The sequence below is a fragment of the Aspergillus fijiensis genome (genome assembly GCF_003184825.1).
Source record: "Aspergillus fijiensis CBS 313.89 unplaced genomic scaffold BO72scaffold_110, whole genome shotgun sequence".
Taxonomy (NCBI): Eukaryota; Fungi; Ascomycota; class Eurotiomycetes; order Eurotiales; family Aspergillaceae; genus Aspergillus; species Aspergillus fijiensis.
This window is the reverse complement of record NW_024469086.1, coordinates 49,641-75,755: the sequence shown is the minus strand read 5'-3', so window position 1 is coordinate 75,755 and position 26,115 is coordinate 49,641. Positions and strand designations below refer to the sequence as shown.

General features: G+C 52.8%; 7 protein-coding genes across 7 annotated transcripts; all 7 read right to left on the bottom strand.

Annotated features, from left to right (window-relative positions):
- Window positions 1-22: 22 nt before the first annotated feature.
- BO72DRAFT_453925 (GPALPP motifs-containing protein 1) lies at window positions 23-1,082 on the bottom strand. Its single transcript, XM_040946097.1, has one exon. The coding sequence runs from the start codon at window positions 889-891 to the stop codon at window positions 31-33; it is 861 nt and encodes a 286-aa protein (XP_040795225.1). The 5' UTR covers window positions 892-1,082; the 3' UTR covers window positions 23-30.
- A 244-nt stretch (window positions 1,083-1,326) lies between these two features.
- On the bottom strand, window positions 1,327-4,071 carry BO72DRAFT_442583 (aconitate hydratase ACO2). The gene is made up of 2 exons (XM_040943518.1): window positions 3,976-4,071; window positions 1,327-3,892 (listed from the first exon to the last, which is right to left on the bottom strand). The coding sequence occupies exons 1-2, from the start codon at window positions 4,018-4,020 to the stop codon at window positions 1,523-1,525; spliced, it is 2,415 nt and encodes an 804-aa protein (XP_040795224.1). The 5' UTR covers window positions 4,021-4,071; the 3' UTR covers window positions 1,327-1,522.
- Window positions 4,072-4,367: 296 nt separating this feature from the next.
- arg2 (acetyl-CoA:L-glutamate N-acetyltransferase) lies at window positions 4,368-6,859 on the bottom strand. The gene is made up of 3 exons (XM_040946096.1): window positions 6,683-6,859; window positions 6,417-6,599; window positions 4,368-6,339 (listed from the first exon to the last, which is right to left on the bottom strand). The coding sequence occupies exons 1-3, from the start codon at window positions 6,734-6,736 to the stop codon at window positions 4,462-4,464; spliced, it is 2,115 nt and encodes a 704-aa protein (XP_040795223.1). The 5' UTR covers window positions 6,737-6,859; the 3' UTR covers window positions 4,368-4,461.
- A 1,570-nt stretch (window positions 6,860-8,429) lies between these two features.
- Window positions 8,430-10,818, bottom strand: BO72DRAFT_532933 (DEAD/DEAH box helicase). Its single transcript, XM_040950466.1, has 2 exons — window positions 10,313-10,818; window positions 8,430-10,228 (listed from the first exon to the last, which is right to left on the bottom strand). The coding sequence occupies exons 1-2, from the start codon at window positions 10,669-10,671 to the stop codon at window positions 8,608-8,610; spliced, it is 1,980 nt and encodes a 659-aa protein (XP_040795222.1). The 5' UTR covers window positions 10,672-10,818; the 3' UTR covers window positions 8,430-8,607.
- A 582-nt stretch (window positions 10,819-11,400) lies between these two features.
- Window positions 11,401-12,820, bottom strand: BO72DRAFT_502152 (FAD-dependent oxidoreductase; the record flags this gene model as incomplete). Its single annotated transcript, XM_040949031.1, has 2 exons — window positions 11,401-11,751; window positions 11,852-12,820. 2 exons carry the CDS (start codon window positions 12,818-12,820, stop codon window positions 11,401-11,403), a joined length of 1,320 nt encoding a protein of 439 aa, XP_040795221.1.
- A 1,191-nt stretch (window positions 12,821-14,011) lies between these two features.
- Window positions 14,012-17,440, bottom strand: BO72DRAFT_442572 (putative DUF221 domain protein). The gene is made up of 4 exons (XM_040943517.1): window positions 16,785-17,440; window positions 16,103-16,720; window positions 15,321-16,046; window positions 14,012-15,250 (listed from the first exon to the last, which is right to left on the bottom strand). The coding sequence occupies exons 1-4, from the start codon at window positions 17,164-17,166 to the stop codon at window positions 14,415-14,417; spliced, it is 2,562 nt and encodes an 853-aa protein (XP_040795220.1). The 5' UTR covers window positions 17,167-17,440; the 3' UTR covers window positions 14,012-14,414.
- A 4,061-nt stretch (window positions 17,441-21,501) lies between these two features.
- BO72DRAFT_473457 (uncharacterized protein) lies at window positions 21,502-22,861 on the bottom strand (the record flags this gene model as incomplete). Its single annotated transcript, XM_040947206.1, has 2 exons — window positions 21,502-22,555; window positions 22,839-22,861. 2 exons carry the CDS (start codon window positions 22,859-22,861, stop codon window positions 21,502-21,504), a joined length of 1,077 nt encoding a protein of 358 aa, XP_040795219.1.
- Between the last annotated feature and the right edge of the window lie 3,254 nt (window positions 22,862-26,115).

Below are 26,115 nucleotides of genomic sequence, written 5' to 3'. Positions count from 1 at the left end.
CCCCCTCCCCCCGCAAAAATCCCTCATCCCTCACAAAAACTTCCCACTCGAAAACCGACTCCCAAAATCCGCCGCCTTACTCATCATCTCCCGCCTCTGCGCATGGGAAATCTTCCCCGCGAGCCCCATATCCTTCTCGCGATCAAACGCCCGCTTGCTCGGATCATCCTCCTCCTCCTTGTGGGCCTTCTTATGCTTCTCGCGCGCCGCCGCGTCCTCCCTCCGCTTCTCCTCATTATACCGCTGAATCTTCTCTTGCATTGCCTTGGACGGCTGAGTCTGCTTGGCCCCTGCGCCGCCACCACCACCACCACCAGCCCCCGAATCATGATTCCGCGGCGCCTGCACGCCCAGCACCTCGTCCTGAAGCCGCTTCATTTTCTGATCCGGGGTCTCCGTCCACGTTACATCGACGCCACCGCCAGAGGCGCTGGCGTTGCCGGCGCGGGGCCCGGACTGGAAGCGTCGGTTTTTTAGGCGGGTAGGGTCGACGCGTGCGGTGCGGTCGGAGGGTTCGAGGGGTTCGAGCATCCAGGCGTCGCGCGTGGGTTTTGTTGGTTTTGTGGTGGCGGTGGAGGTGGAGGTGGAGGTGGATGGTGGGGGTTGGGTGGGTTGTGCGCTGCCGGCTGGTGGGGGGAGGGTTGGGCCGAAGTCGTCGTCGTCGTCCGAGCTGTCGCTGTCGCTGTTGTTGTTGGTGGCAGTAGCGCTGGGTTTGTGGGTGTTGTTGTCGTCGTCGCTGGCGCTGGTTTGCGCCGGTGGAGGAAGGGAGGGGCCGATGACTCGGCGGCGTTTGCTGGATGCGTCTTCCGGCTCGACGGGCGCGGGGCTGGGGCCGACGGTAGGGCCAACGGTAGGACCGGCGTATTTGCGCTTCTCTGGTTGTTGGTCCATTGTTGTTCGAATTTCGGATGAGTTTGTTTCGAGGTGAGGTGAGGCTGTGGTGCCAAAGACAGCGTAAAGAATGTGTCACTTGGGAATTGCAAGTCCTGCTTGCGCGGTGAGCCTGGGGGCTTCGATAAAGATGCTATGTGAGGTAGTAAGGTAAGATTGTAGGTACTCAAGATTGGGCGCTGTAGGAAAGGTTGAAGTTGAAGTTGAATGCGACGAGGCGTCCCGTGCAAACCAGGCAAAACGTCAGAGTTGGATCATGTGATCTGATACCGCACACTAATCTCGGTCTCGTCTTATCGATAACCATTTCCCTGCCCACTTAATCGCCCTCGATAAGATGCGACAATAGTTAGAGTACTCATTATCTTCATCGTGGAAAGTCAGTCATTCCAGTCTTACAATCCCGACGTTCTAACCTACATAAGCACAAAATTTACAACCCCACATGATCTGAGGAACAAAATTCCAGTCATAAAATTAATCTAACCCGCTTTTTGCCCCGAATTTTGAATACTCAAACAGCCCAAGAACCCGAAAAGCCCCACACGGATATATGTACATAACAAAAGGTAGACACAAACATACAAACAAACCAACAACAACAGCATAGGCGATTACGTGATCGGACTATTTATTGCTTGTGGGCCCGCTGCGCCAACAGGTTCAACGCACTACCAGCCAGGATGAACCCGCACTGGTCGGGGCTGAGAGTGTGGCGGACGGGGATGACGAGCTGCTCACCCGAGCGCTTGGTGACGTGCAGCTGGATGGAGCCCTGGCCACCGGCCTGAAGGACATCGTACAGGCCCTCGGTGGCGACCTGATCGCAGGCATCGATCTTGTCGTAGTCGGCCGGGTTCTCGAAGGTCAAGGGGACGACACCCTGCTTCTTGAGGTTGGTCTCGTGGATACGGGCGAAGCTCTTGGAGACGATGATGCGGCCGCCCAGGTAGCGGGGCTGCAGGGCGGCGTGCTCGCGGGCACTGCCCTCACCGTAGTTCTCCTCGGCGACGACCAGCCACTCGGTGCCCTGGGACTTCCAGTGGGCAGCCAGATCGGGGATCGAGTACTGCTTGCCGGCCTCGTCGTAGGCCACGTTGGTCTCGCCGGTGGCGGCGTTGACGGCGCCAATCAGCGTGTTGGCCGAGATGTTGGGCAGGTGACCCTTGTACTTCAACCACGGGCCGGCCGCGGAGATGGTATCGGTGGTGCACTGGCCCTTGACCTTGTAGAGGACCTTCAGACCAGAGAGCTCGCCCTTGGGGAAGGGAGCGAAGGGCTCCAGCAGCGCCAGACGGTCGGAGGTCGGGGAGACGATCACCTCACAAGAAGCGTCAGGAACAGCAGCGGTGGGCTGGAAGTCAGGGTTGCCGTCGGCAAATCCCTGGCCGGGGAGGGCCTGGCCCGTAGGAGGCTGGAAGCGGAACTCCTCGCCACTGGGGGTCTTGATGCTGTCCGTCATGGGGTTGAAGGTCGTGCTGCCGGAGTAGACCATAGCAGTGACCAGCTCGGGGGAAGCCAAGAAGTTCATGGTCCGGCGGTTACCGTCATTACGGCCGGGGAAGTTGCGGTTGTACGAGGTCAGGATGGCATTGTCCTCGCCCTTGGGGACGCCGTCCGTGCGCTTCCACTGACCAATGCAAGGTCCGCATGCGTTAGCCAGCACGGTACCTCCCGCCTGCGAGAAGGTCGACAGCGTCTGGTCACGATCCAGAGTAGCCCGAATCTGCTCGCTACCAGGCGTGATGAAGAAGTCGGCTTTGGGCTTGAGGCCGGCCGCGGTGGCCTGTTTGACCAAATGCTCAGCACGGGTCATATCCTCGTAGGAGCTGTTGGTGCAGCTGCCAATCAGACCGGCTCCCAAGGTCTGGGGCCAGCTCTTCTCACGGACGGTATCCGCGAAAGCAGACACGGGAACCGAGAGGTCCGGAGTGAAGGGACCGTTGATGTGAGGCTCCAGGGTGGACAAATCGATGGTGATCAACTGGTCGTACTGGGAACCGTTGTCAGCCCGCAGGAGGTTCTGGGGTCCAGAGGCGGCAATCTCAGCGGCAGCCTTGGCCACATCGCCACGGTGAGTAGCCTGAAGGTAAGGAATGTGGTTGGGAGAGAAGGGGAAGACGGAGGTGGTCGCGCCAACCTCAGCACCCATGTTACAGATGGTAGCCATGCCCGTGCAGCTCAGAGTCTCCACACCGGGGCCGTGGTACTCGATGATGAATCCGGTTCCACCACGAACCGTCAGCTTGCCAGCTAAGTGAAGGATGACGTCCTTGGGAGAGGCCCAGCCGTTCAGCTTGCCCTCCAGACGCACACCCAAAATGCGAGGCGCCTTCAACTCCCATGGCGCATCGACGAGAGCGTCAACGGCATCCGCACCACCAACGCCAATGGCAATGGCACCAAGACCACCAGCATTGGGGGTGTGACTGTCCGTGCCCAGCATCATCAGACCAGGAGCCGAGTAGTTCTCGAGCACGCTCTGGTGAATGATACCAGCACCGGGAGGCCAGAACTCGATACCATATCGCTTAGCAGCGCTCTCCAGGAAGTCGAACACCTCGCTGTTTCCCTGGATCGAGGCCGGCAGATCGACGTCGGCACCGCGCTCACCCACAATCATGTGGTCGCAGTGGATACTGGCAGGGACCGCAGTCGAGGGCAAGCCGCAGGACATGAACTGCAGCAGAGCCATCTGCGCAGAGGCGTCCTGCATCGCCACACGGTCAGGCTTCAACTTCAAATTGGCCTTGCCGCGGATGTCCCGTCCATTGTTGGTGCCGGTCAACAGCGACTCCTCAGGGTTGTCCAAGTGGGCGTAGAGGATCTTTTCGGCCAACGTGAGAGATCGCGAAGAACCCAAGACTCGACGGACTTGTTCCAGATTCCGCAGAATCTTGGGGTAGGGGGGCATGCGCGAGGACGCAGGGGTCGAAGAGGCCTCGGTGGCCAGACCACGGCGAGCGAATAGTCTTTGCGGGGAGAGGCACTTCGGGGCCAACTGGAAAGTGGAGAGAGTAGTGTGTCAGTTCCAATCTATCTGTCGCTTGAGGATAAAGGAGGATCCAAGAGTGCACCACATACCCTCTGAGAGGCGGAGGCCCGCTGCCAAACAAGCTGCCGCACCATTGTTCTTTGCAGGAGAATACTGTGAAGAACAATTGCACAAAGAAGGAAAAGAAAAAGGTAGATAAATGACTTGAGGCGAAGGAGTCATTCTTATTCTCGACCTTTAGTCGCCCTTTGATTATCCTTGCCCTGATTGGCTCCCGCCACCGCCGATGCCGGGAGATCGACTCCAGACAGATACGATACCGGAGCTGTATTGTCATTTTCCCACTTCGAGTAAGAACGGAGGATCCCGACGCAGGCCAATCTCTGAGTCATCCAGCCCCCTGTGTATCGGGCGGTATCAACGCTATACCCTCCATACAAATTTATACTTCAAGGTTTAACAACATTTGCAAGTGAAGTCGTGGAGACCTGAACAGCCGGGGGTATATACTCTGATAGTATCTAGTAGATCTATACACACTGTGCAATTTTCATTTTTTGGCGACAGGGTTGTACTCAGTCAACCACCCCAATGTCATCCGCCCAACTTGGCTGGATGCTGCGACACACTCCTTCGTAGTCCTGGAATCTCTGCGAATCCTGCACCAGTCCAGGCGTTGTCCAAAACATGGTCCAGTTGGTGTCGTTCAGCTTCCACGTTCCCTGCGAGCGCTCAAAATACCATTTGTTCACCGGGTTGTCCTTACGGCTGCGCCAGCACACGCCATTCGGGAAACAGGACCGCACCATCGCGTTGAACACAATATCCGCCACACCTCCCGCGCCCTGACTGCGTTTCAAAACCGCAAACTTATCCAAATATGGAACCATGCGGGCCTGACTCGCCTCGCTTCCGTCATCCTCGACTCCAGGCGGCAGTTCCCATGTTAAGATAGCACCTCCTTCATATTCTCCAGCAATGATCAGCCCCGCCAAACGGCCATTGACACGGTTCAGGTAGTCCTGCACGTCAAGTTTGCGATTGAATGAGTCCTCAATCAGATGAACCAGGCGCGGAAGGTCGATGCATGGGTCATCCAATCCCAGCTGCGGGCGATTTTGGGCAGTCCACACCTGGACTCGCGGATTCGGGATCAAAGTCAGAGGCATGCCTCGTTTGACAAAGGTTGTATGTAAGCCAGGCGTAGTAACAGAGGCTGGCCGTCCGTGCATAGCTGCGCGGCGACTCAGAGGCAAAGATGAAGAAAGTAGAGGTTTGTCGGTAAGGAGATTATGAATCAGAGGGTTTCGCTGCCGACGGGTACCCACCGCAGAAAGGTCTGGCGCAAGACCATGTGAGGATTGAGCCGAATTCGCGACTTCGAGAGGCGAAGTTATGATTCCAGAAGAGGCCGATGGTAGCAATGCGAGTGCCGCTTGGCTTAGCCGTAAGTTCTCGAGATGGCCATCGATAGCACTCGCTTCCAATGCGGGAAACGACGGGCAGTCGGATTGTCCCGAAGGAGGATTCTTCCCTGCTTCCAATGCGGACTGCCGCACTTGACGCAACTCTTGTAGGATATCGCCAAACTCTTGCTCCATGTTGATGAAGACGTGAGACGACTGAGGGCCACTGAGCGCGGGAATACCCCCAAGAGGATCTAAGAGAATGACACGGTCCAGTGAAACTTCTGCCTGCAGGTCCTTGATCCTCTGCGCCGTGAGCAGAGGATCTTCATCAGGATCAGGTACTGTTGCCAGTCCCGCAAGTTCTTTTGCCAGTGCAAGGATGGCATCGTTGCCAGAGACGGCGACAGCCCGGGGAACTTCCTCGGTGTAGGCGACAGGGGCCGCAACCACAATCTGGCCATCCCGCAACGGGCCAAGCAGCACTTTCCGCGAGGACACTTTTAAAGCCGGTGGCTTCGTCGTTGAGATAGACAATACCGAGTCAATGTGGGCAGATTTCGAATCCGGCTGAGCGTCGACCGCCAACGACAGCCGATCGGCCTGCTCTGCAGCGATCTTCCGCAGCGCATTGAGATCCTCGCCCGTGCCCGGGTCGACCACTACGCAGCATGCCATCCCCAGACGGTTCAGCTGGGACAAGGTTTTCGCCACGCCATTGATTGTGTAATCGTCCAGGAGTTGCGGGGTGGTAATCTTGATCAGGGCCAGATGAAGCCGCTGGGTGATGGTCGGCGGTGGGGGACTGGGGGTGGTATCATGAATAAAGACCGGCGACTCGTAGACCGACCGGGAGGCACCGTAGAACGAACCCAGGTTGACCCCGGTGGATGAGGGTATAGCCGCAGAGGGGATCTTCACATCTGTCACGAGGGGTTTGGGTGCTGCCTGGTTTGCGCTGATCTGGTGCTGGGCCTTGAGACGAGCAAGGTAAGACTTGGCTTCTCGCTTCGTCGACGCGGAGTTCAACAAACTAAGAAAGAAGTCCTAGCCCTGTCAGCTTTGCGATTGCGTGGGGAAAGGTGGTTGTGTCAGGGTCAAGAAAAGAGGTGTATATCGCATACCCGATCCAGCAACTTCTCCTTGGCGCGGCGGCCCAGTCGCTCATAGCTCCGACTGCTGGACGAGAATTCAGCGCTTTGCTGAACTCGTCGTTCGGTTGTAGACGAGATATTTCTCCTTGCAGAAGGACACCATACTGGGGATTGGCTGCTGCTGCTGCTGTTGTTTAGAGAAGCATTGTTTCGCTGTGGGAGTGAGGGCGAAGTCAGCCCGCTATTCACATACTCATACAATATGAGTCAGTCATTGTTCGGGCCGAACGACATACCTTGAGTCGCGAGGACTTTGCAGTCCTTAGCCCCGTCAAAGTCCTAGAGCTCATGTTTCATTCCTGGCAGAGATACAAAACACACATGCCAGGCAGGAATCCATAGAAAAAAAAAACTTGAGGAATAGAGGTTTAGGGGGAGGGAGAGAAGGTGGAGGGGGGGGGGAAAGACCTCGGGTGTTGAGGGAATAATTGAAGAGGGAAAGCAATCAACGCGGGGAGCTTTTGGGCCGGTCGGAGGCAGCGCGAAAAATAAAAATTAATGCGAATGACGCATCGTCCGTTGTCGGACCGGATCGGCTCCGAGACATTTTCAATCTAGATAAGGGCAAATTTCCCATCAGTGGAGTCCCTGTCCCATGGGCCATAACTACAGTACAGTACATCCCCCTTGTCCTTGATTATCTTCAAGATTCAGCATGAGCATGAGCCCAGTCTGTGTCTTCCCAACTTAGGGACGGGTAATCCCCTTGGAGGACCTTCCTACACAATCCATAAGCCTCGAAGAGCAAACATCTTACCTCCGATCGGACTTCCAAACCCTCTGCACAACATGCACGACATGGCAAAACAAAATGCATAAGCGCGCAGAATTCGGGCAGCGAGATGGGTCTAGTAAAACTCGTGGCTGGTACCTTAGTCTATAACTTGCAACTTGCAAGGACGAACCAGACCCAGTCCGAAGTCCCGAACCACAATCAAATTATCAATCAGTAAAAAGTATCCACTTCATGGGTCTGTCCCCTCCTTCTCCTCGTCCTCCTCCTGGTCCGGCAGACGACTCTTCCGTTGCTGAAGAATGTAACCTGATCCAGCTGTAAGGCTGACTGATCCTGGTGGTAAGATTCACCCAAAAACAACCGCACCACGTCGTACTGAGTATAAGTGGTAATCTCCGAGATCCACCCCACCAACTACGCCCTATAGTACTGGTCCCTGATCCTCAACGTGGCATTGGTCTGCATGTACGGCAGGAACAACAATCGCAACAGCAGCAAGTAGACTGAATCGAGCACCTGTCATATCATAGGTAAGGATCTTCTCGAGCGGACAGAAAAGAATACGTACGGTACCCCATCAATCTTGAAGAGATGAATCCGCCCGTCCCAACGAGAGACATCGGGAGTCGGAGATCGGGGGTCGGGGCTTGACCAACTACTCCAATGAATGGACCCATTAAATTTTCTTCGCGTGCTGTTCCTTTCATGTCCCGCCTGGACGAGAATCTTCTCTTCTTTCCTGTTCTATTTTCGTCAAGATGACTGTACTATATTGGAGTACAACGTGGCTTGCAAGTCGACCATGTGCATGTGCATGTGCATGTGCTGTCGACTTGGGCTGTGTAACATGCAAAATGCGCGAGACGGCGTTGCTGGATTATGACAACCGGAGGAATTGGTTCGAGATGGTGCGTGTCAATCATCTGATGGCCCAGCTAGCAGCATAAAGAAATCAACCCTTCAGGGGCCATGTGAGGATTGTTAGACAGAGCATTCCATCCGAGCATCAAACAATGTACTGTACAAGGAAAACCAAGCACATTAGTCGCGGCTGGAGGGAAGGTGGCCGTGGGAGAGATGTATGCTTAAGTACCTAGCAAAGTCCACATGTCGCGCTGCGGCTGGCTTTCCTCGATGCATGAGGCTGTATTAGACACACATCACAAGAGTCAGCTCTTAATTCCACCACCTCGAGACAACTGACTACATGGGAGGGTTCGGTATGTTATGTACGAGGGAATGGAGATCGAGTATTGAACAGCTGTATTGTACAAGAATGAATTATGTCATCTGGTATCTAGAGTAGAGTTACATGTCAACAAGTAAAGCATTTTAGGCTCCCCATGAAAAAAAGAAACACCTGAACCAATAGCAGAAAGACGACATGACCGAGAATCCGTGAGGCAAGAAGATGCTATGATGCATCTAGACGCCGAACATGGAATCACTCACACCTCCACGACCGCGAGAGCCATAGTTGTCGCGAGAGCCGTAGTTACCTCGGGAGCGGTTGTTATCGCGAGAGCCGTAGTTGTCGCGAGAGCCGTAGTTACCTCGGGGGCGGTTGTTATCGCGAGAGCCGCGCTGGTCGAACCCACCGCGAGAACCGGAGCCATCACGAGAACCATAACTACCCCGATAGTCGCCGCCACCACCGCCCGACATCTTGTAGCCAAAGCGACCAGATGGTCTCGAACTACCACCACGGAAGTAAGGGGCCTCCTTGAGGCCCAGACCGTGAATGGCAAAGTTCTTCATACCCTCCATAGCGTACCGGCCCAAAACACCCTCCGCGTGGTTTCCAAAAGTGGTAACTGCCTCCGTCCGCTCGTCGGGGTGAATGTCTTGAGCGGCATTCTTGATCTGCTCAATGTGCTCATTGGTTTCCTCGTTAACCATATCCTTGGTTGCCGTTTCGAGAGATCTGTCAATCTTGAGCGGGAGACCAGCCAGCTTAGACTGTGCGTAGACCTTCTCGTCCTTGTGCAGATAGAGCCATCCTTCACCCTTCTTGTGGGCACGGGCCGTCCGTCCCAAGCGATGGATATAGGTCTCGCGGTCCCGAGGGCAGCCGAGTTGAATGACATGAGTCACGTCGGGGTAATCCATACCACGGGCCGTGACATCAGAAGAGAAAAGAATACCCTCCCTGGCAGCACGGAATTGCTGGGAAGTGCGGGTTCTTGCAGCCTGAGTCAATTTGGAATGGATCTCGTACAACGGCATGTTGCCGAAAGGATGGCCACTGCGGAAGTCTCCGGGGACGTTGAGCAGCCGGTCGAAGATCTGGAAAGCCAAGCTGGTCAACTTGGTGGTGTTCAGATAGACGATAGCCTTGAAAGGACGGAGCTCCGGATTCTCGGTGCGCTTCGCCAGGTAGTTCGTGCGATAGTTCTTCACCATCTCAAGGATGCTAGCGAAACCGTTCTCATAGCCGTTCATGATAACGGTTCGCTGGGGAACGGACATGTGAGTCGGGGCTTCGTTCTCGTCGATGGTCTTGACATTCTTGAATCCAGGCTTCATCATGGTGTTCACCAAGCGGAGCACATCACGATTCATGGTGGCGGAGAACATCAGAGTCTGGCGATCGACCTTGAGGGGGTCAGGCAGCAGCTCCGCAATCTGCTGGATATCCTGAGAGAAACCTTCGTCCAACAAACGATCGCACTCGTCCAGAACGAAAGCGGAGAGATTAGGAGCACGGATACCGGAGTACGGGCTGGACAAAACGTCATACAGACGGCCGGGAGTACCGACCAGGATGTGGCAACCCTCGTTCTGGCACTTTCTCAAGTGCATAGCCTTCTGTGTGCCACCAACAGCAGTCTGCACCTGAACACCGGTTCCGGCCACCAGGCGCTGAGCCTCAGTGGCGATTTGCTCAGCCAGCTCTCGGGTGGGTGAGATGATGATGGCGCGAATGTCCCCGGCCCTCATCTGTTGCTTCGCAAATCGCGACTTCGGCAGACCGGCGAGTACCTTCTGGACAACAGGAACCAAGAAAGCAAGCGTTTTACCTGTTCCAGTCTTCGCTTGACCAAGACTGATGAAAAGAAAAAAAAAAGTTAGTCTCGCATTCTTCCAGAACGAAAACAAGAGAGAGGCAAAAGCCACGCAGTGAACTCACCAGTCAGAACCGTCTAGCGTGTAAGCAATGGTCTGGCTTTGCACATCGGTCATGGTTGTGATCTTCATTCTTCTCGTGATGTTGTCGATAAAGTGGGGATCGATTTTGCCCTGCAACTGGCTGAAGTTGACCAGCTCCTCAGACTCGGTCGTAGGAACAGCATTCTCAGCCTCCTGGGCGGCAGAGACCGAGAAGCGAACGGGAGACGTGTGGAATGATGATCTGCTGAGAGTTTGCGTGATGGGGGTAGCTGAAGGAATGATCCATTGAGCAGCGCGCTGCGAAGTCGTCTTCACCGCGAGAGCTCGAGAAGCTCGCAGCGCGTGGGACACACCAGCCCGGCGGAAAGCACCCAACATGATGAATTAAACAGGATAAAATATGAATGAGAGATTTGGTATATAGAAACTCGATTCACAATCGATGAAAAAGAGGGGAAAGAGATGGGGGGGGAGGGGAGAAAGGATGCAGAACGATGGCTGCAGAAGGGGGCGGATGGAAGGTCAATAACTCAAACAAATCTTCTCCGTCGGGATAAGAAAAAACTCGCGGCAGAAAATCTCGGAGGCCAAAGCGGTGACGCCACGCCGGGAGCCGTGTCGTCACGTGGAGATAAGTCGATATAACCCGATTGGGTAAGTTCCTTTCGTCGTTGCATGTTTAAGATACCTGCTAAAGTACCGTAGTATCAGCCCAGGGAGGTGGAGGATATGCGAGTCGTAGGGAAAGTGATAGTGTAGCAAGAACCTGGGCATGCTGCAAAGCTGTTGTGGTTGACTCAGACTAGTATTCAGTATTCCCTACATGAGATCAAATATCCTTTGATGACCCGGCCTTCCAGCCATGCTACCCCTCTTGCTTCTCTCATTCAGATATAGCTTGCATAATACATTCTGAGATTAAAGGTATTAGTGGCCTGTTATCGACAAAGATGAAAGTCAACTTAGAATCCTTCTACGATAACTCCATGACTCCTTCTGAAGTTGAACCAGAGACTCCTCAAGAGCAGCAACCTTAAACGACACCCCACTGACCATCATTCATGACATCCCGACAGATAACAACAGTCAAAACATGCAGCCCACCACCTAAGACTCGATCTCCCCCTGGAACTCCCTGGTCAACGAGTACACCGACAGATCCGAGAAGCTTTCATGGGTCGCCGCTGTCCCGCGCGGCGCCGACGAAGTCGCCGAGGACACATGGACAGGCGACATGAGATCCCGCACATGGCCCGGGAAAAGCCCCTTGTCGAGATCACTCTGCCACAACCTGCGCGAGGCATCGAAGGCCTTGTTCACGAGGACCCGGCGAGCAGCCTCGTACTCCTGAAACAGGGTCGATAGGGGGCCGCTATCATCGCGGTGCTGGGCAAGGATCTGGGTGAAGATGAGAGCGTCTTCGATGGCGTAGGCGGCGGATTCGTCACGAGGGGGCATCTATGTCACCAGGGAATGAGTCAAATGATTAGAATGTTTGGGAGACAGGGGAGTTTAAGAACACATAAAGCAGAGCACATTGGGGAAAGAGGCGACATACCGCATGCGCAGCATCTCCCAGCAGAAGAACCCGCCCCTTGTACCATTTCCCGCGCTGGCGTACTTGATACACCGGGTACAGCGCCCAGTCTTCGATGCGATCGACCAGTTCTCGGATGCTGGGTAGAGTGGACTTGCCGAACTGTGTGCGTACCAGGTATCGAATGGACATCTTCATGCTGGCTGCGGATTGGGGATTCGTGGATGCAGCCTGATATCGTTCAATGAGATGCTCGTTGACACGCAGAATGGCAGCAGCAAAAATCTTCTCGCGTGCCGGGTCACAGTAGCTGGTGAGCAACGAGCTATGGCGGGTGAAATGCACCGCGGTCTGGTCAAAGTGCATCGGCAGGGTGAACTCCTGCGCATCCACGATACTCTGAATAAAGGAGATCCCCGTATACTCTGATCGATTGCCCGGGTCGACAATCTGCGTTCGAGTGATGGAATGCACCCCGTCACAGCCGAGCAGTAAGTCTCCGGTGGCGACTGCTCCGTTCTCAAACTTGAGCGTCACGCTGTCATCGGTGGTACTGCCGCCCACCACTTTGGCGTCATAAGAGACCGACACATTCGGGAGGCCGCGGATGACGGCCACCATCGCACGCGACAGCGCACTGCGCATCACTCGACGGCCCTTGTAGCCCCCATATCCGCGTCCCTTCTCGTCGGTGAACCGTAAGGGGCCCAATCGACGACCAGACCGTAACGAAAATAGTTCGATGATATCGACCTCGATCCCCGCATCATTGCCCATCCGATTCAGCTCGGCCAAGACCCCCAGCTGATGTAGGTAGTTCTGCGCGATGGGAGTCAAACTGATAGCGCCTCCAGAGGCGGAAGGACCCGCCGCTCCCTCGTATACGGAGATCTTCAAATCGGGGGTGGAGGAGCCCAGCTCCTTCGCAAGCGATATGGCGCAAGCGAGTCCGGCAATGCCAGCGCCCGCAATGAGGATATTGCGGGGCATCTCTCGATCGATGAACAGGTAGAGATCTAGCTGGCTCGACTAGCGACACGGACCGTTTTGTTATATGTTATGTATGTACAGTACAGTACAACCGGCGATTGACCCTTGTCTCCCGTGTGAGGTCAAAGCACTGTACTGTCGTCAAGGGAACACAAGCGCGACAACAGGGATACGACCGATGACGATGACGACGCTCAATCCATAGTTCACACGCCAGGATCGTTTAGGGGAGAGGGGGTTGGTTGGCTGTAATCGTCACTATTCCTTGACCGGAGAGACCGATAGAACCGATATCGATAAGGGCACAGAGCACGCACTGACGCCAGCCACGATCGGGGAAGAGGGTCAAGTGTCAACCGTTCAATCAATGAAGTCAATCCTTTGTCTCGGGAGTTGGCAATCTGACAAGTGGAACTTGGAATGACAACCGAAACAAGGCAGGAAGGAAGATTAGCGAGAGAGAGAGAAAAAAAGATAGCACACTTGGGAGCAAACAAATTCCTACTGACGAATAATTGCTAGTTTGGCCGGCCAGACTCTGGAAAGATTGCAATTAACCGTTTTCTGGCCCCCTAATAACGGTCGCAAGCGCCAGCACTACTGAGACGCACTGCAAGCCTAGGAGAATACTCCGTATGCAATACCTCAGGTGTGAACTGACTCCAGGCTGGGCTGGCCAAGTGGCAACTGGAACCCAACAGGGTAAAGCGGCTCCGCTGCCGGCTGAGACTGTCTTTTCTATGGCCAATCACGGAAGCAAAGGGGGCTGCAGAAAGGCCGAACCGGGTCCGACTACGGCTCAGGTAGTCTTTCCGATTGGTTTAAAAGAAGCACGCATAAGCTCCAGTCGGTGACGGTTGTTGGTCCCTTCACGGCATTTTTTTCAGTGCCTCAGGCGGCCAGTTGGTACCTTACGGTCTTACCTCGATGTCGGTCAAACAAGGTTGAGTGAAAACGAGGAACCTTCCAACGCAGGGCAGAGGCAGGAACCGGTGGAGAACCTCATTCCAGGGTTCTCAGTAGGGCACCTCACTGCAGATGGCCATCGGCACCTAGGCGGTCAAATGAATCTGGCCCTAATTCTTCCCCCAATGAAATTGTTACTAGGTAATCATTGTTCTAGTTCATTTCTTGCCATGACACTTCCACATCTTCTCCGGGGCACGGTCTAAATCATTAGGCTTTAAATAGTGAAAGTAAAAAGTGCGATTGGATTGGATAAATGCGCAAGCCCGTGAGGCTTTTGTAGGTACAGTACATCAATGGGAAACTGCTCCGTCCCTTGACATCGGAAAACCAGAGGTGGGAGTCTGCCTTGATGATTTTAGGCAGGCCACATCGCTTGCCGAGGTCATAAAAGCATCTCAGATCTCATTCCCCATGCAAAATAGAACACACTCACAACTCGTTTATATTACCATTATTCCAGACATATTATCGCGGGTATCACAAATGGGTCATGGAACCCAAATTCCACCGAGCCATGGGTATCAATTATTAGGTCAATTTGGTTCCACCATCGGAATGGTGGCCCTCGATCATAACTTTGTGGGAGCCGGCCACCGCCGTGCATCGCAGGGTTTGTGCTCGACCCTTAGTAATAGATCTTCTCCTCGTAGACAGGAGGAGTGCCCTTGTCCGTGTTCCATTGGATGTGGTTCTTCTCATCCAGCCAGGCATCTTCATCGGTGATCTCAATCACCTTCGAGGTGTGTCTGACCTCCTGGCGACTGACGCCCAACTCGTCGCGGGGAATCCAGAGGAGAGGGGGCTGGGACTTGATGGATGGGTGGAAGTAGGCAGTCTCTTCGACCACTGGATCATAGGTGGTGTTCTCGTTGGTCGGGACCCAGCGACGCAGCTGCGCGTAGCCGCTGTACTTGTCGGGTCGAAGATAACGCACCAGGAAGTTGGCCTTAGGCTGCTCCGTGGCGGGGGCAGTCAAGCCTTTCTCCGCAGAGTCAACATTGGCCACACTGCTGTTGCGACCGGCATCTGCAGAATTGCCAGCAGCAGCTTTGTCACTGTAAGGCTCCTCGGCGGAGGAGCTTAACCTGGCCTCATGCGCTAGAAGAGCCTCCTCTTCGGCCTCAAGGTTCTTGGGCAGGTACTCAATGAGGGGTGCCAAGGCGCTGTTCAGAGAAACATGATACAGGACAGTGAAGACAAGCAAAATTATCATCAGGACCAAGGGACCGGTAGCTATGGTGTCCGCAGCAGCGCCGATTGCGAAAAGTCCAATCAGACAAACGTTGAGAATGTAGCAGCCAACCGTGAGTTGCTGCAGAGCCCGGTAATAGGTTTTACCTTGGGTGTCGATATTGGCATTCGACACGAACAGCATGTTGTACCGGTATGCAAAGTAGAAGAGATAAAGGCCAATGGTTGCAAAACCGAGAACAAGAGGCGCAATACAGGAGTAGATGATGGCTATTGAGCGGTCCCGCGTCAGTCAAAAGACTTCGTATATCTGGAGTTTGAGAATGCAGAGGGTTCTTACCGATGACAGCCAACAGGGTGAAAACAGGGTAAACTGTACCCCAGCCCAGTCCGGATAATGTGGACCAGCGTTTGTACATCTTGCGGGGAGTATTATCCAACAGCCTGCCCAGAACCTTGCCAAGGATCAATCCTGAGATCTGCAGCAGGGCACCGGCGCTGAAGGACAAGCCCTGCAGAATGATATATGAGATGTAAAAGTTGGAAGCGGTCGGGATATTGTTCGCCAACAAGGATGCAGCGCTAGTGGGCTCGTCAATGATCTTGGTGACAACAGCCGAGGCGGATGACGCAAGAGTGACCACCAGGAACACCTGGACAACCTGGAATGCAAAGTAAAAGTTCTGGGTGGTCAATTCCACGGCGGCCAAGCTGGGCGCACCACCGAGCTTGGCCATCAGGCGGAGGATGATGGGGACAAGCGCCATGAGGATGGACATCAAGACGGTAGGCAACAAAGAGGTGATAACACCCTTGATCCAGCTCGGAACGTCATTGATGAAGCTCAGGAAGTGAACCTTGTCCGTAAGATAGTTGATGTTCGAGATTGAACCGACGACCGCGGTCGGAATAGCCCAGAAGACGATCATAGCGCAGACAAAAGCGATGGTTGCGGCATAGCGCATGATACGCTCCCACCACTTGATGCGCAAGTTCGACCAGATGACCTGGGTCGGGTCGAGGCCGATGTATCGAGGTGCCATATGCAAGGGGAGGTTATGCGCCACTGCAGGTACATGTTAGCGTCCATAGAGACAATCTAGAACGAGGAAATGCGCGTACCGGACTGGAACGCCGCCTGGGCGTCTGCCTGAGCGTAGAATTCGACAAACACCGAAGAAACCAATTTGGCTTCGCCCGCACGGTGCTTGGCCTGAAGCTCCTCAATTTCAGGCGTGAGACGCTCGATCTCCGCTCTTGCCCAGTTGATCGTGTCCACTTTCTTGCCGATGAGAAGCTTGAGCCGGTGAGTAGGACGGTCCGAAGGCTTGACCCAGCGGGCTGCGATAGAGCCAGACTCTCCGTCCGACTCCTCGCCCGCAGCATCTCCAGAGATGGGGCCGTCTTCCACGTTCCCTTGCTTCTTGAGGGCCTTGAGACGAGCAGCATTTGCCAATTTGATCAGTTTCGTTTCCGCACCCTCTAGCTTCATCGCAGCGTCGTCGCGCGCAGACACCTTTTCTTCCAATTCGCTGGTATCGGTTGTCAACCAAACATTCTTGACCTTGTTGACGCCGAACATCCGACGAATCTTGTCGCGATCAAGGTAGTCTTCCGTGACGGCAGAGAACAGCACGGTACGCGAAGACAAACGACTGGCGTAAGCAGGAGAAAGAGCGTAAGCCTGGCGCAAGTTGATATAAAAGAGACTTTCGCGAGTAATTGTGAAGAACACAAAACCTAAGCAAATTGGGAGTTAGAATGAATCATTGGCATGTCTGGCGCAGTCTCGTGCTGCACTCACCGATGAAAATCCATGCGACAAAGCAATGCGCAAAGTAACGTCCATAATTATTTGAAGCGACGTTCGACATGCTCAGGATATCCAACTGCTCCTTTCCAGCACCGCCGGTTCCGTTGACCGGCAGCAAAATGGGGAACGTGATACAGCAGCCCACGAGGCAGATCATAGAAACAGTCTTCAAGAACCGGAGCAAGAGGTACGCATCCATCGAGTGGTGTTGCAAAACGTACTCGTCGGGTAATTGGTACATGTGTTTGATCCAGTTCCACAATCCGGTCGGCGACGCAGGTGTCCGTTCAGATGGTCGCAAGACGCCTACATAGGTTCGCGGCATGTACATTCGACGCTCACGGCGACGCAGAATGATGAAGATGGACACCATGGCGACGGCCGCCAGCAAGGATGGCACCAAGGTGGTGACCAGGCCCGAAGCCGAACTGGAGGCATTTTGAGGATTATCGGTGCTCTGAAAGGAGGTTAACCACGTTCATTCTCTGTGTAGGAAACGCGATACGCGATATCGCGAAGTTCGAGAAAACATACTCGCCCGCCTAAATGACGGAGACCTAAAAGGCCTGCATCGGTGATGGCCATGATGCCCCCCTATTAGAGCGCAGTGGGGCGATCACAATCACACCCGACAGTGGAAGGCCGCGTGTACTGAGGGTTGGAAGTAGGCTAACACAGGGTCTTCTTCGCTTGATGTATTGAAACGATCCTGAATAGAGATGGATCGCAAAATGAGAGGGGATGAAAGCGAGGGAAGAGATGATGAAAAGAAGGAAGATTGGGGGAGGGGGACGGCCGACAGTATTTGTTTGAAGGAGGGGACAAAGTAAAATGAGATAGACTCAAGGAACCCGAAGCTTAGCGATAGGGGGAGCCACTTCAACACACGCTTTTTTGCGCTGAATTTTTTCTCTTTCCCCGCTCAAGTCGGATCATTCGAGTTTGGACGTAAGGAAAAACACAAAAACAATCAATGAACAAGCTGTTACTCAGTAGTAGCACGCTTAACGCATTCCAATTGGTTCTCTAAGAATGAAGAAATTGCTTAGTTCTCGCGCACAGATTTCGGTACCGCCGACCGTGGAGGTAGTTAACTAATAGTTTATTTGTTAAGAGTATAGTCGACGAAGAGGCCGGCCGGCCTTCAAGGCATTCGATGGGCTAAAAGTGAAAAAGATATGATCATGAAGCTGGAGACTAAACCAGCTTTAGCAGGCGCTGTGATTGTCCCTCTCCACCGAGCAGTCAAAAGCGAGTGAGGAGCACAACCAGCGATTGCGCAGACATGGATCACAGAGAGTCGATGACGCTGGCCGCTGGGGTTTCCAAAGGGAATTTTGACTTTTGGTCCTGAGCAAACTACTAACTCACAGCGTAGTACACGTAGTGGCGAATGCCGATCATCTCCGGCCTTTCAGCTCGTTCAGCCACACCTCGTCATGATGAGACCAAGCCAAGAGCACAGTTGAAGAATCACCCGATGTCAGATACGGAGCAGCTGTGATGTGATTCGTATGTGTTGCAGGAGAATTCATGTCGTCTTGGGTTGCACCCAACACTGCGGCTGCCCACCTCCAGGCTGCAGAGCACCGCAAACAGATTATTGAGCAGGCCCTCCTCGTCCTGACCACTCGGTATCTAGTAGCTTGTCACAAGAAAAAGAATTCCGAGGCAAGTGGATGAGTTGTTCCAATATTCCAATAGATCGCCCCTAGCGTGCCGCCTGGTGCGGTGTTAGCTTGTCTAGCCTGTCTCGTTTGATTGTTGGGTAGGATGACTTAGGCGCGAAAAGTAAATTGGACCGTGAATAATACTGAGTACAAAGCCTAAGAAAAACCCAAAAACCCAGTTGTAGAAAAAAGGGGGGGGGAGGGGAAGCCCCGAGAATGGAAGATGGAACAGATGAAACCATGGTGGCGAACCATCTGCAACTTTGGGTCAAGAATTCCGATCGCTGGTCTGGTAAAATGCAAGCTAGACTCGATCTGGTATCTAGCCCCTTGGTCCACGGTAGCATCCACGGTAGCTCTCCACCTGCACCGCCCCCTCATGGTCCTTTCACTGTGGCTGGTGAGCCACGCTACAGAGTGCACATGCACTGCGTGTGCTGTAGCACGATGCGGACTTGTCGTGACAGACAAGTCCGTCTATACCATGTGACGAGCTTGCACTACCACGTTAGCCCTATTGCCTTATGGGAAGTCAATTTCCACAAGTGAGTGGCTGGAAGGGGACGGTTTGGTTCGGGGGTACGGAGTACTCCGTAGCAACTTGGAACATCAAGTAGCTCCTCAGCCACAGTTCTGCCGTGCGCTTAACACAGACCGATTGTTTCATCCGATCGAGGAGTCAGGAGTGAAGAGGTTGAGTCTATGATCCAACCAGTCCTCGATATGATCCTACGATGATACGATCGGACCCGGGGAGGAAATCGCGCTGAATTAAGCATGATGAGCAGCAGGCCGCGTACGGGCCACCATGCAACAAATGCTAACCCCCGAAATCTACCTCGATCTCGCCACCACCAACGCACATCCTGTCAATCCTGGTCAATGCTAGCTTGGGGCTGCTCCCGTGGCTAGCAGGGACAACGTGTCCGTCGAGATAATGTCGATGTCAACTGTCAAAGAACCGGCCCACCATAATGGGTAGATTACCTTCCCGGGAATGATATCAGTTCTATCGGTTTGATCGCAGACTTTCAGCTGCCGTGCTTGGGCCTCCAACCTCCGACATTTCTTGTCACCAGTTAAACAGATCCTAACCTCCCGCCAGATTGCTAGGATCTTTATCGCTCAAGTCTAGGCCTTGAAGGGCCCCGCCTGTAATGTCGCCCACAGCAAAGCAAGACAGAGCTAGACCGCCAGCTTTTCCTGTTTAGTAGCGCACCTTGGCCTGCGCAAGTGCAAGACGTTCAAAGCTGTCAACAAACTTCCCAACAATAAACTTCCTCCGAAGGGCCTAGATAATGCACGGACGAGGGTGGGACATGTGGCGAGAAACTTTTTTTGCTCCATGGCAGATGTCACGCGGAACTGTAGGGTTTTTTTCTTGTCCCTCTTCTCCGTCAATTCTTGATTGTTTTCTTCATCTCCGGGCTTCGTTCTTGTCGGCCTGGGAAAACCTAGTAGCCGCAGTTGTCCTCCAATATCGTCTGGGGTACCGTAATCAATGCGTTGAAATTTAGTGCCAAGATTATCCTTGAGGTCAAAGGTGGAGGAACGGTCGCACATCCACCTGAACCACGTGTCGGATTGTTCTGTTTACCTTTTTTTTCTGTTTTCACAATTCGCCGGCTTCATCGATCCATGCGAAACGCAGGCTTTGCTTGCTTGCCGTTGTATGGTCGCGCTAACTGGTCCTTTCATGGAGCTGCTGGGCATAATTTCGAGTACTGTACTCCGCTGTACGGAGTACAGTACACATAGCACTGTCTCTGGCTGTGACCAGTTTCCAGTGCCTTGCGCCAGCCGTTCAAAACGACCCCGCCCTTGCTTATCTGAACGTGAAGTCGTCCTAGGCGATAGTCACGTATATGTGATAGGATCAAGAACGACCATAAAGGTCGAGTCGTCATCCCACGCTTCCAATGTACAGATGTAGCAGTCCGACTGCGACTGTAAGAGCTGTGGGATGCAACAGTGGACAATGAGCTCGTCCTAGATAGGAACTGCGAAATGAGAAACCAACGGAATAAATACCCCGCTCAAAGTCAGCCCGGGTAGCAATCTCGATCCAATTCGTCAGTTCGACTAGGTTATATTCGGTTGCAATCTAGGTCAAAGCGTGACTTTCCAGGATTTCTGCTCTCGCGGAATCGCGCGACGGGTAGTTGCAGCAGGGATCTTGTCCAACAGTAAGTTCAACTATTTGGCAAGGTTTACTCCGAACACTGCCGATTTCGTCGAGACAAACTCGAGGAGGACATACCTAGTACATATTTAATATATACATTTGATGCGTTTGTTCGCAATGCTGGCAAGAGAAGAGATAAGTGAAATCGGTATGGACCGGCCACTGGTCTATTGCCAAGGATACGAGATAATGACTTATTCATTGGCGGTGGTCCTACTAAGGAGGTACAGTCAGTTGACCCTTCTCGGGAGTGCAACCGGCTCCTATTCCGCCTTCCTACTTTGGTATATCCTGCCAGCTTGAAGATTCTTTCTTAGACTTTAGGTTTCGGATGGCTATAGAAAGTTATATATTTGACTTATGTGATACAAGTGGCATTGTAGCTTGGCATTCCGAACCTTGGTATTTGAACTCGCTTGAAAAGAATACATGTTGTATCCGGAAGGTAGAATCGAGACCAAAATTCTCATATGTCAAGGAGGAAGTAATCACGTAGGCGGTACACAGACCGTGGACGTGGCGTTTTGGACCAAACAGTCTGACAGCCAACACAAACTTAGACTCCAGCACTACGTCATAGGCGATCGTCCCAACTGCCTATATCCCTGCATGGTAATCATTCCTTGGGAATGGGGAAGGCTGCACTGGGCTGAGGCCATCAATGGCAGGACGGTATGTGCTAGTTAGTAAATATAGTTAATATAGTTATCAATGCTGAGAAATGTGCTCTCCAAAATGTACCGAAACAAGCCCAGCAGTCAACACCGCTATACCAACACTCCAGATTCGCTCAAGCGTTACAGAAGACCTAGAAAAAAAGTATAGAAAAAACTGGAGTGGAAGATCTCAGAATTCAAAGAGCGAGCACTCTTCTTTCAAACTCCCCAACTTCTAGAGTAGGACTCTCGAGCATGAGAAAGCTGAAAAGAATGTTGCCGTACTCAACTCGTAAATCAGGTGGTAGCTTTTTGATCATCTTCAGCAGCTCTCCCATCCGCCACGCCCGTTCTGAGTCTCTCAACCTCGGGATACATCGTTCCTCAAGAAGGAGCCATATGAATGTTTCACATGCGGGATTTCTGTCGAGTTTATACTGCGCGACAAGCTCATTGAGATGAGCAAGGAACTGACGGGTTTTGTCGAGTTCATATTGGTAATCCCACAGTGCGCTTGTGATGTGTATCAAACACGCAGTGCGGCTAACCTCATGACTAGGTATATTCAGGTTCATCACATATTTGTGCAAGTCCTGTGGAACCGTGGATGGCCAAGGCCCAGGACAAAGTGAGCAGAAGAGCGGACTGGCCATCTGGAACGCCGTCCGCCTCTGAGGCACCGAAGCCAAGTATGCAGCTGTGCTGTGTTTGAGCTTCAATTCTTTTGCACCTCGAAGGAAATGGACTAGCATTACTCTGTCCTCATGGCCCAGTGAGAACTCCCGTGGCATCTTCAGATACTGCACATAATGCAGGAACACTTCAGCAACGCCCATTGAATTCTGCCAAGGGCGCATGCGCAGAAGTCTAAGTGCCTGGTCTTCGTACTCCATAGCAGCGGACTCCTTATCACCGAAGCGATTCTCATGGAGAGACATTCCGGCAAGAGCCATCGCAAGAGAATCATCGTTCTTCTCGTTTCTTGCCTTTTGGATCATTGTGGAAGCCCTGATCAGATGGAGTTCGGATTCAGGGCTGGATTCGAGACCGTATAATCGGGCCCGCCAGCGAGCGCAATAAGCAAGAATGATCGCTTGAAAGCACACTGGATGAGCTATGGCCGCTTTATAAATTTGGAGCTTGATGTACTGGTTCTGTCCTGACCAATAACTTAACTTGCTCACCCATGCATCAGCCAGTTCTTGGTCAGCTACAGAGGTGACAGCTGGCAAACTGTCAAAAGGATCTTTCCTAGACGAGTCCAGAATCGTAGCGGGCGACGGAGGAGACCAAGTATCATCTGCGTGAGGTGAGGTTGGCGTTGGTACTGGAGGACTGGTTGAGTTCTATGTATCAAGCGAAAGTCAGCACCATGAGTAATCATTACAAGCAGCGTGTCAGCTAGGCTAAGACTGGTAGGGAAAAGCATCCGAGTCACAACGTGGAAGCAAGTGATACAGTCCGCCAGCCTATGCAGATCGTCACGAAGCTTACATTGTGATTATGAGGCTGGGTAGACATTCGCCGGAGATACCTCTTCTGATTATGCTGGCGCATGACGTGCGACCTCCGTGCACGGGGGCTGAGGTTTTTATCGACGAACAAATAAGTTGTCTGCATTGCGGAAGACTGACCGTCCTGAAGTCCAGGTAAATGACTTTGTTGGCCGGTGCTAGCCCGGGTGCTAGCAGAAACTCGAGGGGTAGGATCGGACGTTTCTGTCACAAGAAAAGAGTGAGCACTTGGTCAGTAGATAAATGCGCGGCAAATCCGCGCCAGCAAAAGGAGAAGAGGCATCGGAAGGACCAACGTTGTTGTGCTGATTGAGAAGGATCCTCTGCCTCCAGGACAGGTTCAATTGGATTTGTTGAATTGCTCATTGAATGTGCGCGTGCCAGTTGCCAGTAACTAACCATGCCAGCACTTGCTGTTATTCAGCAAGTGGAGGGAGTAGGTGGAAATAAGAGGAAGGGAAAGTATATGTTAACAATGCATGTCGAAAAATAGAAGAATCGTTGCAGATTGCGAGAAGAATGGTCATTGCCCACAAGGCTATGAGAAAAGTGGGTATATAGCTTGCCAGGCCACGAGGGGGGTAAAGAGCCGAATTATCTATCCGGCTGGGTCTTCGAAGGCAATTTATGGAAACGGGGAAATGGGGAGGGGAGAGTGGTAGAAGGGGAGAGGCTGTGGAGGGAGGGAGTGTGGGTTGTGGTGGAAAGAAGGGAGGGAGGAAAGAAGAAGATTCAACACAAGAGAGAGAGAGAGAGAGAGAGAGAGCGAGAACTCAGCTTGAAGGTGGGAGGGAATTGGAGTCGGAGAAGGGAGCGGCCAGTGCTCACTCACTAAGTTACCACTTGGTCACCACTCACCACTCACCACTCACCACTCACCACTCAATTTACTTGTGGAAGAACTCACTACTAGGTAATAATTCACTCAGTTAGACACCAACCTTAGAACACCTCCACCACCACCAGGGCCACGACCACCACCACCACCACCACCACCACCACTGCTGCCGCAGAAAGGCCCCACGACCTTCCTTAGGCTACTCCGTATTCCCGGGGCTATGTATACTAGTTGACTAGGTAAGTACGGAGTACGGAACTTTAGGTATGGATCCTCATCCTCAGCCTTCCAATTCCATATTGGGTATACAGTCTTACCTTACCTTACTAGTCAAGGAGTACGGATACTGCCTACCTTACCTAGGTACCCATATGTGACCTATACACAGTACATTCTACACGGATTGATCCTTTGCCATTGGGTCGGAAGTGGTTGAGGTTGGCCGGAAAAGGAATCCTACCCGAAAATCTGGTATGATTGGATGTGGGGAAGAACAACTTATGGAACCCACCTACTACCCTGGCTGGTTAGACCACTTATCATCTACAAATACAATCAGTCAATAAATGATTCAGACAGACGGGAAGGATCCCGCTTAGTGCGGATTGTTGGAACGCTCGGGGAGCTCCCCGGTGGCTTGTTTTCCCTTGTTGGTTCTCTGCAAAGTTCAAACTTTTCCCCCCCACTCCACTCCAAATCGCGCCTATCTACGTAGCAGACTCTCAAGCCTCCAGCTCGGGCCATCTTATTCCAGAAGAGGCAAAAGGTCTTTGAAAAAGCATACCGGCCAGATCTAGTAGGTCAATCGCGAGGCGGGGGGAGGCACAGCGTGCATAATGGTAGCGTGGTGCATATTTAGTTGGTGGTGCGTTCTAGCTGAAAATCCTCCCATCCTAACTATTGGTATGCGTCGTATGCCCGCCCTTAGACACACTCTCAAATGACTCCCATCATTGACCAAGACAGGAAGAATGGGAGCATGACGTTCGTTCCGTGGTCGACCCAGTTTGGGTCGCAAGATCATGACGAAATAAGGCCACCCGGCCATAACAAAGAGACAGGAGAGGCACTGGAGGATTGTCGTTATCGCAGTAGCTTGGAGAAGCTGCCTGTGTGTGTCACTTCGTATTGCTGGCGTAGGCTGTCCGTGGCTGCTGTAGGTGCATGGCTAGACGGGCTTAGTCTGAACCACTCAGAGGAGGATGCTCTGGCAAGATCGCAGGAAGAATGCGAACAATGACGTAAAGAAGTCTGGCCGTCACGATTCCAAGGTCGTGCTCCCGGGCAATATCAACGGAGGACTATGATAATTGTCTGTAGTATGCCGAATGTGGATACGCTCTTTATCCGCGGATATTACTCGAGTCTCAAGCCACCTCGCAGAGAGAAAGACCCTTTACCATGTGCGACGATACCAGACTGCTACGGGGAGCGTCAATTTCTCAATGTACATGTGGACTGAGGAGCTCGCAAATCTTTATTACCATGTTAGTCGTATCCCATCTGAAAGTTCAGCTGTCAATTCTCAGTTATGGGGTCGTCTCAACCGCATCGGGGCAAAGGGCCAATTGAGTCAATCACCGCAGCAGCAGTGGCAGTTGCAGAACCAAACGCTCCACTTTGCTATTGATCATCGGACCGTTCCGCTTCCCTCGAATAGGAGATCCTTTCTGCTCCGGCAAGTGCCAAATCACATCTGCAACATGCCCTGCAGTGGATATTATCCTGGCTATGATACGGCCGATGCCACCACGGACGTCCTAGAAAAAGCCTTTTGTACCGCCATCGTTATTCTAGAGGACAAGCCTGTCTAAGAGCGCCGAAGCGCAAGCCCCATGACCTTCTGCCCCAATCTTTAGGAGAAGAGGATCGATCAGTATGTACTCCGTACTGTACCGGTAGACCGCTAGAGTGCGCGAAATGTCGAGAGGCCAAAAGTGCCAGGCTGCCCTTGCTGTCTACTCATGCATCAGTTGCAGCACAAGGTCTATGTTCTGCTGATCGTAATTAGTCACTGCACTGGCTACTCTTTGTCCATGGTTGTCGGCTCTATTGACTGCCATGAAGCTCTTTTAGTGCTCTTTGTTGGTTAGCCCTAATAACATTTGCATGGCATTCCTGAGGTCAAGAAGGACGCATGAAGTTTAGAGCTCAGTGTGACCTAAGAGGAGCTGTTTCTGTGGATTTGTTCTGCGAGTCATGAAGCGCAGATTGTGAGTCCTGGACTTGCTGGAGATATTGCTGGAGGAATGCGGTAATGGCTCATGGAGTCATCACTCGGTCCCGAGTCCACTCCGTTTCGTCCGTACTTCTGCCTCGAAATGGCTAGCCCTAATTCTCAGCTACGGTAACAGCTTGGCATTCCCAAAAGAATGGGAATGCCCACCCGATACATGACTAAGCATACAGAAAACCACTTAGCGCGTCGGAAAACGGAACAATGTAATCCCGACGCGTTC